The following is a 12296-nucleotide window of genomic DNA, read 5'->3' as shown; positions in this document are numbered from 1 at the left end:
ATAATAAAGCATCACTTTACATTACTAATGGGAAAAGATGGCAAGGAACTTATGGGTAGTGGAGAAAAAGCAGAGCTGCTTAATTCATTCTTTGCATCTGTCATGCAAATTGAAAAAATAGCCCAGCCTGCTAAAAACAGAACCGTAAAAGACTAATTAAAATAGGCAAGAAAATGGAACACCTGTACACCCTAGATGAACGCAAATCACCAGATGGATTACACCCAAGGTTCTGAAGCAGTGGTGAAATCCAATTTTTTTACTACTACTGTGGGTGTGGCTTGGTGGGCGTGGCAGGGGAATGATACTGCAAAATCTCCATTCCCACCCCACTCCTGGGGAAAGGATATTGCAAAATCTCCCTTCCCACCTCACTCTGGGGCCAGCCAGAGGTGGTATTTCCTGGTTCTACGAACTACTCAAAATTTCCGCTACCAGTTCTCTGAACTGCTCAAAATTTCTGCTATCGGTTCTCCAGAATCTGTCAGAACCTGCTGGATTTCACCCCTATTTTGAAGGAACTAACAGATGTGATCTCAGAATTACTGAATCATATCTTTCAAAGATCCTGTAGCACTGTAGCACTGTGGAACTACCAGAGGACTGGAAAAGGGCTGATATAGTTCCCATCTTCAAAAAAAGGGAAAAAAACAAATCCAGAAAACTACAGCTCTATCAGTCTGACATCAAACCTGGAAAGATTCAGGAAAAGATAATCAAGCAACAAACCTGCAAACAGATAAAGACAAACGTCATAATCAGAAGCCAACATGGGCTTGTCAAAAACAGATCACACCAAATTTTATTGCATTCTTTGACAAAGTAACAAAATTAGTAGACCGGTGAAATGCTGTGGACATAGTATTCTTAGATTTCAGTAAAGCATTTGACAAAGTAGACCACAACCTAACAGAAGCAATGAATGGAAACTAATCATGATTTAAAACTAAGGAGAACATTCCTGATAATGAAACAATTAACCAGTGGAACAGCTTGCCTCCAGAAGCTGTAAATGCTCAATTACTGAGGTGTTTAAGAAAAGATTGGACAGCCATTTTACCAGAATGATATAGGGACTCCTGCTTGAGCAAGGGATTGACTAGGAGACTTCCAAAATTCCTTACAACTGTTATTCTATGAACACATAAAGCTTGATGTTAATAGAAACCCCTGCATTTGATTTGGTAACGTATCTTAAAAATAGATTTAATATATTCTTGATACTGTATATTCACTTTAGAATCAAATAGTGAAAATGGTAGCTTCCATAACCATTTGAAAACTAGCCCTGCACAAAGCCTATTGTAATAATTTCTAATTTATTAATACATTATTTTTTCAGACTATTCCTATCTAGAAATAGCTAATGCTATATATTTCCACTGATAGTATGGATTTAGGAGCTTGTCTAACTTCACCTGTTCCCTGTGTCGTGTTCCCTTCTTTTTCATCTTGTTAATTTAAATTAATGTACATTAATTTCAATGTTAATATTTATTGTTTTAATGTTTTACATGTTGTTTTCATGATTGCAAGTTGCCTACAAACTCTTCTAGGCAAGAGAGGCAGTATATAAATTTAATAAAAAAATAAATAAATCTGCATACTCAGACTGTGAAACTTAATAATCATTGTCAAATCATAGAAAAGTATGACAATTTTTCTTGAAACATTCTACATTTACATACTGATTTTAAGGGCTTTTGCATAAAAAAGAGAGTTGTGTAATAAAAATATCAGAAATGATAAATTTGTAAAGGATTATTATTTTCTATGCATTCTGTAACATTTGGATTTTATATTTTTAAAAGGGGACAAATATTTACTTCTTCCTTCTTCTCTGAAAGTTTCGCAAGAATAACTAATACAATTTGACAATATTTCAGAATATATAGACGCCAATGTGCATGTTTGCACATTAGTCTATTAAAATTGCAACAGGTTTCAAATGTGATTTAAATACCAACTATATTTTCCTTTTTTCCCCTGGGTTAGCCACCTTGCCTGATAAAAAAATTCCAGAAACTTTTTACATATACTATATTTTAATGCTTTGAATATTTGTTCAGTGTGTGCAATTTGTGGTGCTATGTTCATTAGACTTTGAATGATGCTCCAGCTGCCTTCCAAATTTGTGCATTATCTTTGGACATCATGCCTTACAATGATAGAAATAATAATCAACAGAGCACAAATTCCCTCTGCAATATTTTTCAAAACATTTAATAGTTTTGTATATTTGTCACTGGATATAAGAGTTTTACATTATTTCTATCTCATTGTGCTTCATTTTCTCACTTTATGTTCTAACTGGTAGAATACCTACTTTCTTTCCAGGTATGAAAGATTTGAATGTTCTTAAGGTATGCAATTAAGTCTAGGCAAAACCATCCATACTATTATTTAGCTTTAGGGTATGGTTAATTTTCCATTTTTTAAAATATTGTTTTTGGCTCCCCTTGAGAGATAAGGATGGGCAGGCCAGATTAAATACTTAAATCAGACATCATCATGAAATCCCAGAGGATGGTATAAGGTCTCCTGCCTTCTGCAGGAGGTTAGACTAGAAGTCCTCAAAAGTTCCTTCCAGCCCTATGATTCTATGTCTATGTCTATCTGCAGACTAGACTAGGAGATTAGGAGGCAGACCATATTTATATAATTGCCAGAAAACTAAACTGAGCGGGGGAAAAAAAAACACATACAAGATAAATCAGTGAAGCAAAATAAAACTCAACTATAGTGAATATATGAAGCAAGTCTTATGCAATAAAAAGAATAAATGTAACTGAAGAGCCTTGGTAGCACAGTGGTCTAAAGCACCCTGTTATTAACACAGCTGCCTGCAATTACTGCAGGTTCAAATCTTACCAGGCTCAAGGTTGACTCAGCCTTCCATCCTTTCTAAGGTAGGTTAAATGAGGACCCAGTTTGTGGGGGCAATAAGCTGACTTTGTATGAATATACAAAAGTATGAAGGCTATTGCTTAACGCATTGTAAGCCGCCCTGAGTCTCCGGAGAAGGGCGGCATATAAATCAAATTAAAAAAAAAGAAGAAGAAGAAGAGTTAAATTGTGGAGTCCTTGCTTGGTTGTTTGCTTGCAGACGTTTCATTATCCAATTAGCTAACATCTTTAGTGTTATTGAATGTAGGATTTGCTCCTTGTTTGTATATAGTAGTTTTCCTTGCTAGTTTTGGTGGGGTGTAGTTTCTCCTTGGTTGTTCCTTGATTAGAATATTATTAACACCAGATATTACCTAGCTGGGTAATATCTGCAAGAAAACAACCAAGCTCAGATAATACCAAACATTCCATATGTAGTTATAAAGCATAAGATATACAAATAGTCCTTAACATATGACTATAATGAAGCCTTCCCATTATGAACATGTTATGATAGCCATTAAGTGAGACAGGCTTGTTTAATGGCCATTATCCTCTGCTCTTTCCCTGATGAAGCTGTTAAATGAGCATGTGGGTCATTGAGTGGAACACAGGTGCCTTAGGGGTAAGGGAGGCCCTCTACGGCCTAGTGCAAGCCACTTCCCTGGGCTCCCTAAGACCTCTCCCACCTCAAGACACTGTGTTCTGCTTTCCAACTCTTGGGCCACAGCAGGCCTTCCCCTGCACCCCCCCCTCCACCAGTGGACTGTCCTAGAACTCCTAGTGTAGTGTCACTACATTAAAGATGAGTGTATGGGGCTTGGTGAGGTAGGAATCAGATTTAAGGCTGGAAAGATCTGGTGGGGGTAGGAAAGCCTAAGAGGACCCGTGGGGGGAAAAGGCTTGCAGGGATCTGGTGGTGAAGGAAAATTTTGCTAGAGCCTAATGGGGGAATGGCCAACTGGGATCCAGTGTGAGGGGAAAGGCATGAGTACACTATGTGGAGGCAGCTAAGCAGGGGGAGGCACTTGGCCATAAGGATAAATGACTGTGGGAGGGCTGCAGCAGCCTTAACTTCAGGACTGAGTTATAAGTAGCTTTTGGGAGTCCATTGTAACTTTGAATAGCTGTTAAGCACCCAGTCATAAATTGAGGATTATTTGTAATCAATTTCATAGACTTTAAATATAATCATTTAAATGTTCATTGAACAGATTTTTAGTTTTCCTTGGCAAAGATGTATCTACTGAAATGATTCTCATTTCAAGAAACAATTTCGCATGCCATTTTAAATATACATAATCAGTCCAGGTTTCATCAGGCCCCAAACATATATTGCAATCCCACAAGAATCAAGGTGTCAAACAATGGAATCAAAGAACTGCTTTAGCTACTCATCTTCTCTAAAGTAGAAAAATATATCATTTACCAGCCAGTGAAAACTCATAAAAACTCCTTCAAGGCCCAAATGACCAAGGTCAAATTATCATATTTTCAACACATTATGGGAAACTCTAGCTCTCTTGAGAATTTTACAGTGCTGGGAAAGACGTGATGATGATCAATTCAAGATGGACTCAACTACAGCAGCAAATTCACCTTTAGAAAACCTAAAGAATCAGGTTGGGAATAGATTACCTTGGGAAAAATCCATGTAGGTGATCACTAAGTAATGACACAAACTGGATGGCACATAATCAAAAACATACAAACTAATCATATGAATTAACCATAGCAATACAGAAATGAGAGCTCATAAGCACAAGTGATATACAGTGTAGAATCATTAAGTGATAACTTTGTATCTGCTTTGGTTTTTAAAGTTAAAGTTCGACTGTTTTATCACTGCAAAGAATCTAGTAAATTTTAAAAGATGCCTGATTTTATTGAAGAAAATAAAAACATTAAATTGTAAGCAGCAATGAGTTAATAAAATAGAAATATTTTAGCATGTGTGTTAAATATAGAATGAAATGTCTGCAATCAAAAGGAATTCAGATAGTCCTTGTTGACAACCAGCTGAATGAGATGTCCTTGTGAAGGGGTCTCATGGTCATTGTCTCAGTGTCCCTGTGATTACATGATCACAATCTATGCATTTGACAACTGGGTTGGATTTATGATGGTTGCAGATCCCACATTCATACGATCACCATTTATGGTCTTCACTGTCAGCGTCTGACACAATCAATGGGGAAATCAGAGATACAGTGGGATGCTGTAATCGTTAGGATTTATCTAACAACAGTAGCTCAGACTGCTGCAACTGCCACTATAAGTCAGGCACAATCATATGATGTCATGCTTTAAGATTATTGCTTAGCAACAGAGTTGCCAGTCTCAATTACCATCGTTAAGCTGTACCACAGTTCAGTATGAAATGATGTGGATGAGGCAGTTTTGTATATCACCAAAGCAGGATTACTTGTCAGAAAGTTGCCAAACTGGAATACTAAATCACATTGAGAGAGAATTCTGGACCATTTGTAAATGCTGCAGACATCAGTAGTTTATTAGTATGTTTAGTCAAAACACATTCAAAAATGGAAACTTAAAAGTAAATATTTTCCACCTGCAACAATTAACTAGGTTCTACTAGCATATAATGCTCAACACATTACAGCAATAAAGATGGTAGTCCATTGTTTGCATACCTATTAAAGCCAAAAGATGATTAAAGCAAGTTTGTTGACATAGGACTGTAACAATAGCAATATTACCTATATCAACAAATCAGCAATAAAATAGGTCAAAGAGATCTGTTCTTTTCTTCTAGAGGTACATTTATTGAAAAGAGAGACAAGAACACTATGTTTCCACTATAAAGTAGGTGAATAATCACCATGTAAACGTCTGTGTATGCTTCCAATATCGTTAGTTCATGGCATTTAAAGAAGCAAACTGGAAAGCTCAATGGCTCGGTAGCTCCTCTAATTGTCATTACATTATTTATTACATTATTTATTATTGTTATTCCATTAGTGCTGTTTGCCTTAACAGTTTTACAGAAGATGGTATTATAGCACTAAAAAGCCAAATATAAATACTGAAACACTGGTACATAACTGCTTGTTGAGAAAAGCAGTTTAAAAAAAGGTTTTGAATTCAATATAGTTCATGGAGAAGCATTCAAGTACTACATATCCAGGTATCATCTGAAAATGAAACAATTCAGCACGACCCCCTCCCCTCACATAAACATGGAAATAGAGAAATGTATCCCAGAAAGTGTATGAAAATAGTGCAAGACTTACCATCAAACATGGAAGATCTCAATTTGGGGAGTAAAAAACAATATAAACTTACTCCACACCTCTACAGGCAAAATTTTCCACATTTTTGGGAAACAACAAATGGTTAGTTTCACCAAATGCTTCTTGCATTACAGGCTTTTGTTACATCATAGCATATGAGGTCTTCCATGTTTAGAGCAGTTCTGAACGGTCACAAGCTTTTGTCTCCCCTCTTCAAGAGTAAGCCTGAGTGAGGGTTTGTTGAACTGTCTAGCATGAAACTGGGGAGTTCTGTTCGCTACATCTGCAGTTTTCTGGAATGTGCTATCTATGCAAACAGGAACTGGAAACAGCAAACCTTTCATCCAAACGCAAGATGCTCCACCAAGTCCAAATACATAAGAAGAGATCTTCCCTCTATGTACAAATCTGAGTCTTGTAGGCAAAGTCACTTCAAAGTTTGTGCAAAATGGGTGATAGTTCAAAAATTGAAAGTAGCAAGTATTTGAGCTATTTCCCTGCTCCATGAAAATTGCAGTATCCTTGAGTGTAACAAGTTGTATATTAAATATGTTATCTGGAGTTTACTTAAAACAAAAAAACCCCACTTGATTAACTTTGGACTTGTTTATGCAAAAGGAATACTCAATTCTATAACCAAACTTCAATTTTTAAAAAGCATCTCCCACTTAATACCTCTTTTGTTCCAAGGCTTCAAAAACTTAACTATAGAGCTAGGCAAGTAATATTCCAGTAGCCTTTACTGATTTAAAGATACTGCAATTTTATACAATGATTTTATAAACATTTTTACAGCTGTTAAAGTTTTGCAGCACAGCCATTCATACACTATACTGTACAAAATCACCAGCAAGACTGGAATGATGTATTTAATAGAAGGCACCATCATGCTTATTACATTACCAGAGACCTCAATACAGTAAAGACAATTTTTCACTGTACACTGCTTACAGAAAGGGAAAAGGTAAGAGGAGTGTGTAGAGCAATCAACCATCCCCATTTACAGAGAGGCAGAAAGCTCATAAGACTTTTAAAAAAGAAAAAAAATTTTTTTCTATTTAGGACTATGATTTTTGAAGTTTTACATTTGTGTTTACAGCTAAATGGTTTCCTTCTGGAACATATTTTTAGTCTTGTTAAGGTTTACGTGTACATATATTGGTCACAGCAAGCAGAGCAGATGCCCGCATCATTTCACAAGCTATTATTTTTCCTTGCTGCTTTCAGCAGATGTCAATGTAAGATGAGGCAGGTACCCATTAGTGCGCTTAAAGTTCACAACGTGAGTTGTTTGGAATCAAGAGTTCTAAAAGAAAAAAAAGGGGGGGAGGAAGCTTTTCCAATTCTAAGATTGCACTATTTGCATTTCCAACAGTAACACTTAAACGAAATGTGCAGCAGAAGGATTTTAACACACTGGAAAGACCTTAACTCAATTAGGCATACCCTTTGTCCTTTGTTGTTGCTGCAGAAAGTTTAAATGATCATTTCTCGGTCCCTAATCCCCAAGACTAATTTATAAATTAACATTATGACTTCGTCATGAAATTAGGAAAAGAATGTCCACCACAATTTACCTGGTGATCAAAAGATGTTTTTCACACCAAAGAAATGATAAAAAAAAGGCTATGTTACATTCCAAAGCCAGAAAATTAACAAAAATGCAAACATGACGAATAACGTATCACTGTCAAGACTGCCTGCCAACAATGAATCTTCAGCGACGTTGACCTGTGAATCGGCCTTCCATCTGCCCTGTTCCTCTTCCAGAGCCAAGCTTCTGGCCCATGGCACCTCTCAGAGGTGGCCCTCTGCCTTCACGGTCTCGCATCATTCCACCACCCACCATGCCACGTGAACCCCCAGGGCCTCTGTCACTGCGCCGAATATCCTTGCGATCATCACCACCACCTCGAGTTTCTCTTTCACGAGCAGCTCTGGTCTTTTTTTCTTCTACGTTCAAACGCACCTCACCACGGAACATTATAGGCTTTTAAATGAAGAGGAAGGGAAGAATGGTAATACCAAAAAGTTTAGTTAGTTGAATATCCAAAAGACACAGGCCAATAATAGTTTATATGAAAAACATGTTCTAGCTCAAAATTTATTCAGCTAAACTTGAAATAATGGGTCTACGAAAACATTTGCTCCATTCTGCAACTAATATTCTCAAGAATAGATATTTCACTACTTTTTCTTCATCTAGAGAAGTCTACTAATAGAAGACCAATATAGGACTTATAAACGAATTTCAGAACTGATTCAAACTAAATTCACTCTGGTAATCACCATCCAGTGACTATAGTCAAATTACTTACTTTGGCCAATAAAATTTTCTGAACTGGTTCAGAGTCATCAAACACCACAAAGCCAAAGTTTGGAAGTTTTCCTCCAACACCTTTTGTATTAATACGAAGTTCTACAACATTCCCAAAACCTGTAAAAATATAACGCAGGTGGTTAGGAAAAATGCATTTCATGGATTAAACAGAAATGACATGTTGCTTATAGAAGCAGTTTAATATTTGAATTATAATAGGGCTTAAAAATCTAAAAATATGGAGTTTTCTCTCCACTAGGCTTCATAGCAAAGTAAAAGAGAAATTACTTACTCATAAAGAATTCTTTCAGTTCATTTTCATCAATGTCATGTGGCAGATTGCCAACAAAGAGCTGGTGACTATCTGGATATCGAATTATTCGACGACTCTCTGATTCATTTTGATCCATATCCCCCCGGCCTATAGTAATTAAAACATGAAAAATTAATGTAAAAATCATATCTTTTAATAAGCATACATAATGGTAATTTTATATTGGTATTTCAATCACACAATTCTTCTTTTAGACTCAGATATGTTTTAGAAAATCTGATAATCTCAAAAGAGAAAAATAAGGAAGATACGATTTTACTGGTTTCTAATAAATTTAAACCTATCCAAAAAAATTGCTCCACCAGCTATCAGCACTTATATCAGCATAGATTAACTCCAAAATTAACATCAGACTAACAATCAAGTAAACAATATCCAAATCAAGAAATTGCCAAAGAAGCCAATATTAAACAGCTCAATCAACACTGACAGGGCAAGCCACTAGAACAGGGGTCTGCAACCTTAACCCAAAGAGCCATTTGGATCAGTTTCCCACAGAAAAGAAATCACCGGGAGCCACAAAACCTGGATGGGCATGGCCAACTCAACGTCACTCACTCCCACCTAGTCACATGACCACCAACACCCCCGCCATGCTTACCCAGGTTTTGTGGCTCCTGGTGTTTTCTGTGGGAAACAGATATCTTGCTCTCTCTGTCTCTCTTTCTCTTTCTCCCTCTTTGTCTCTCTCATTCTCTCTCTGTCTCTCCCTCTCCCTCTCATGTGTGTGTGTGTATGTGTGTGCTCCCTGCTGAACCATTTCCAAAAACAGGCTAGGGTTGTTGTTGTTGTTTTGCTGATGTTGTTCTTTCTTCTTCTTTGGGTGCTTTTTACCATATTTAAATCAAGAGTCATTTCAGGTTTCCAGATAAATGAAGCTCTTTCGTCCCCCTGCTGTGGCTCTCTGTTGGCTGAACCCACCACTGGCTGATCCCGCCCCTCGCTCTCCCCTCCCAGTCACTCCTTGCCTGGCCTGAGAAGGTAAGGGTGACAGCAGGCAATGGAAACTTGTTCCATATTCCAGAGTGGGAGTGAAGCACCCCTGTACTTGCCATATCTTGCACGTGCTTCTTCCGGCCCTTGTTGATGGGTGCACACCTTGGTCTCTCAGGGAGACATGCGACTTGCTCTCTGCCCTGAGATACTGGTTTGGCCTGGCTGCAGCCGATGCCACTACTGTTGCCACCTCCATAGCCTGCCCGTTGCTCTCACAGCGCCTTGCGCAGCACAGTTAAATTTAGCACACTTCACAATGGAGGAGACGGTGTCCCCTCCTCTTCCTGGAGCCCATTACGATGCAGAGCATTGGCTGCAACTGGGCCAGGTCAGTGTTTTGAGGTGGAGAGCAAGTTGCATATCTCCCTGAGTGACTGAGGCGCGCGCAGTACCAACAAGGATCAAAAGAAGCGCCTGCGAGATATGGCAAGTACAGGGTGCTTTGCTCCCGCTCTGGAATATGGAGCAAGTCTCCATCTCCCACCATTACCCTTACTTTCTCAGGCGAGGAGTGACTGGGAGAGGAGGGCAAGGGGCGGGGTCAGTCAGTGGTGGGTTCAGCCGACAGGGAGCCATAGCAGGGCGACGAAAGAGCCACATGCGGCTCCGGAGCTGCAGGTTGCAGACACCCACACTAGAATATAAACTGACAGCAAACCCCAATCCTTACTAGCACTGATGATGTTACCTAGTTTAGATAATGAAATGTCTGCAAGAAAACAAGCAAGCTCAGAGCACCAAGGACCCCTCATTTCAACACTGAACTACAAATATTCTCCTTTATTGACATCTAAAACAATGCAGTAGTATTGCCAAAGAATTCTATAAGCTTCTTTTTGTTCTACTTAATTGTATCAAATTTATAGATAGAGTCAGCCATGAAATTACAAGAAATAAAATGCCACAGAAGAAGGAAAAAAATCAGGAAAACATTGGAAGAGGACTTCTGTTATTTTCTTTTTGGCAGCAGAACACTACACATGCTCACTCAAAGTAACACAACATAGTGTGTTACACGTGGCTAAATCCTTTTGGTTACAAAGAAACATATGGGTGGATACAGAAACATCTGGCTGTAAGTGTGATGAAATGGACCAATAGCCAAATCAAGAGACAAGATTTTGTGCATATCTGCTTCAAACCCTATTGGCCATGATTCAAATAACTACTTTAGCAGCACCCAAAACTGACAGCCTGTAAAATGTTTAGCTTCATTTATTCAAAATAGATTGATTTGCTTAAATACATTGTTATTCTAAAGTTATAATAGGAAGTATAACTTATATACAAGGATATAGAGAATACAAATGAAAATATGTTTGCCAAATTTCTATTTTTAGAGGAATTATTTAGTTCTTATAAATGCAAGGTTAAAATTAAACATCTGGGCAATGATTTCTGATTTTTGGAGGGCAGAATAATTTTCACTGGAAGTAGATTAGGGAGGGTAGACCTTCATAATTCTTGTTCCTTTCATAACTGTCACTGCCAGAATCATGTAAAATCCAAAACAAAAATATTATATTTTTAACTGTAAAAGTTGGTGAACTCAGCTTTTTCTAAGCATATGGTGCATATAATCATTGTGAGTCTCCCCTGAATTTTTTATAAAAATGTTTTATACATATTCTGTAAAAACTATGTTTAAAGACTCTTACTCATTTTGTTATCAATGAAAAAAAGCTATAAGTCATTACAAAAAGATACCTACCTAGCAGTGCCTACTGAACTGTACCTTTTTCTTAGATCCAGAAAAATTCTTATGAACCTACAGTATATGTTATCTGCTATTAGAGATTTTTATTGCAGTTTTACTTAGCCTCACAAGTTGCTGCTTATGCGCTTTGATTACACAAAGGGCCATAAAACAACATTTTTATTATTTTTATTAATAACAAGGTGATAAACATAATTAATACTCCTTCCTCCTCCTAGTTTCCTATTTTCTACACAGCAACAATATGAAGTGAACTGGACTGATGACAGTGACTGATCCAAAGTCATTCAGCTGGCTTTCAGACCTAAGACAGGACTAGATTTCTAGTCTGGCACCTTAACCAGTATACCAAACAGGGTCCTAACTGTTCCAGTAAATATAGTCATAGTTATCTGAACATATTTGTTCCATATATTTATGCAGAACAATTCTGTGCAGTTCATATAGCATTCATGTGATTTTCACTGTCAATTTCATTTGATTTCTAATGCAAGTTTGTTACTCAGAAACAACATTATTTAAGGCTCTACTCAGCTGTTGTATAAGATTATAAATCTGAACTATATTCACAAAAGAAATTTTGAAAACAGCAAGGAACTCAAATTTCTATTATAGGTAGTCCTCGCTATTGACCAACGGGATTGACAACTTGGTCATTAAGTAAAGCAGCTGCTAAATGAAACCACCACTATACTTGTGTTCTTATTTCAGCTTTCCTTTGCTTTACAAAACTGCAAAGATTATTTTTTCATTACTGTTGTAACTGTGAACTATTACTAAATGAAGCAA

At 37.3% G+C, this 12296-nt stretch overlaps 1 protein-coding gene across 5 annotated transcripts in view; it reads right to left on the bottom strand.

The window, feature by feature from the left end:
- Positions 1-5377: 5377 nt before the first annotated feature.
- The window catches only part of G3BP2 (G3BP stress granule assembly factor 2), a 34734-nt gene continuing 27815 nt past the window's right edge, over positions 5378-12296 (bottom strand). For all 5 annotated transcript variants that reach the window (XM_034416094.3, XM_034416093.3, XM_034416095.3 and 2 more), the window contains 3 exons: positions 8753-8881; positions 8459-8577; positions 5378-8130 (listed from right to left, as the gene is read on the bottom strand). In XM_034416094.3, the coding sequence (XP_034271985.1) occupies positions 7858-8130; positions 8459-8577; positions 8753-8881 (521 nt within the window). In that variant the 3' untranslated portion in view covers positions 5378-7857. The remainder of the gene's footprint in view (positions 8131-8458; positions 8578-8752; positions 8882-12296) is intronic.

This window comes from Pantherophis guttatus, chromosome 4, assembly GCF_059756535.1.
Source record: "Pantherophis guttatus breed Tessera chromosome 4, ASM5975653v1, whole genome shotgun sequence".
Taxonomy (NCBI): Eukaryota; Metazoa; Chordata; class Lepidosauria; order Squamata; family Colubridae; genus Pantherophis; species Pantherophis guttatus.
The sequence above is the reverse complement of the archived record's forward strand: the minus strand, read 5'-3'. Positions and strand labels throughout refer to the sequence as shown.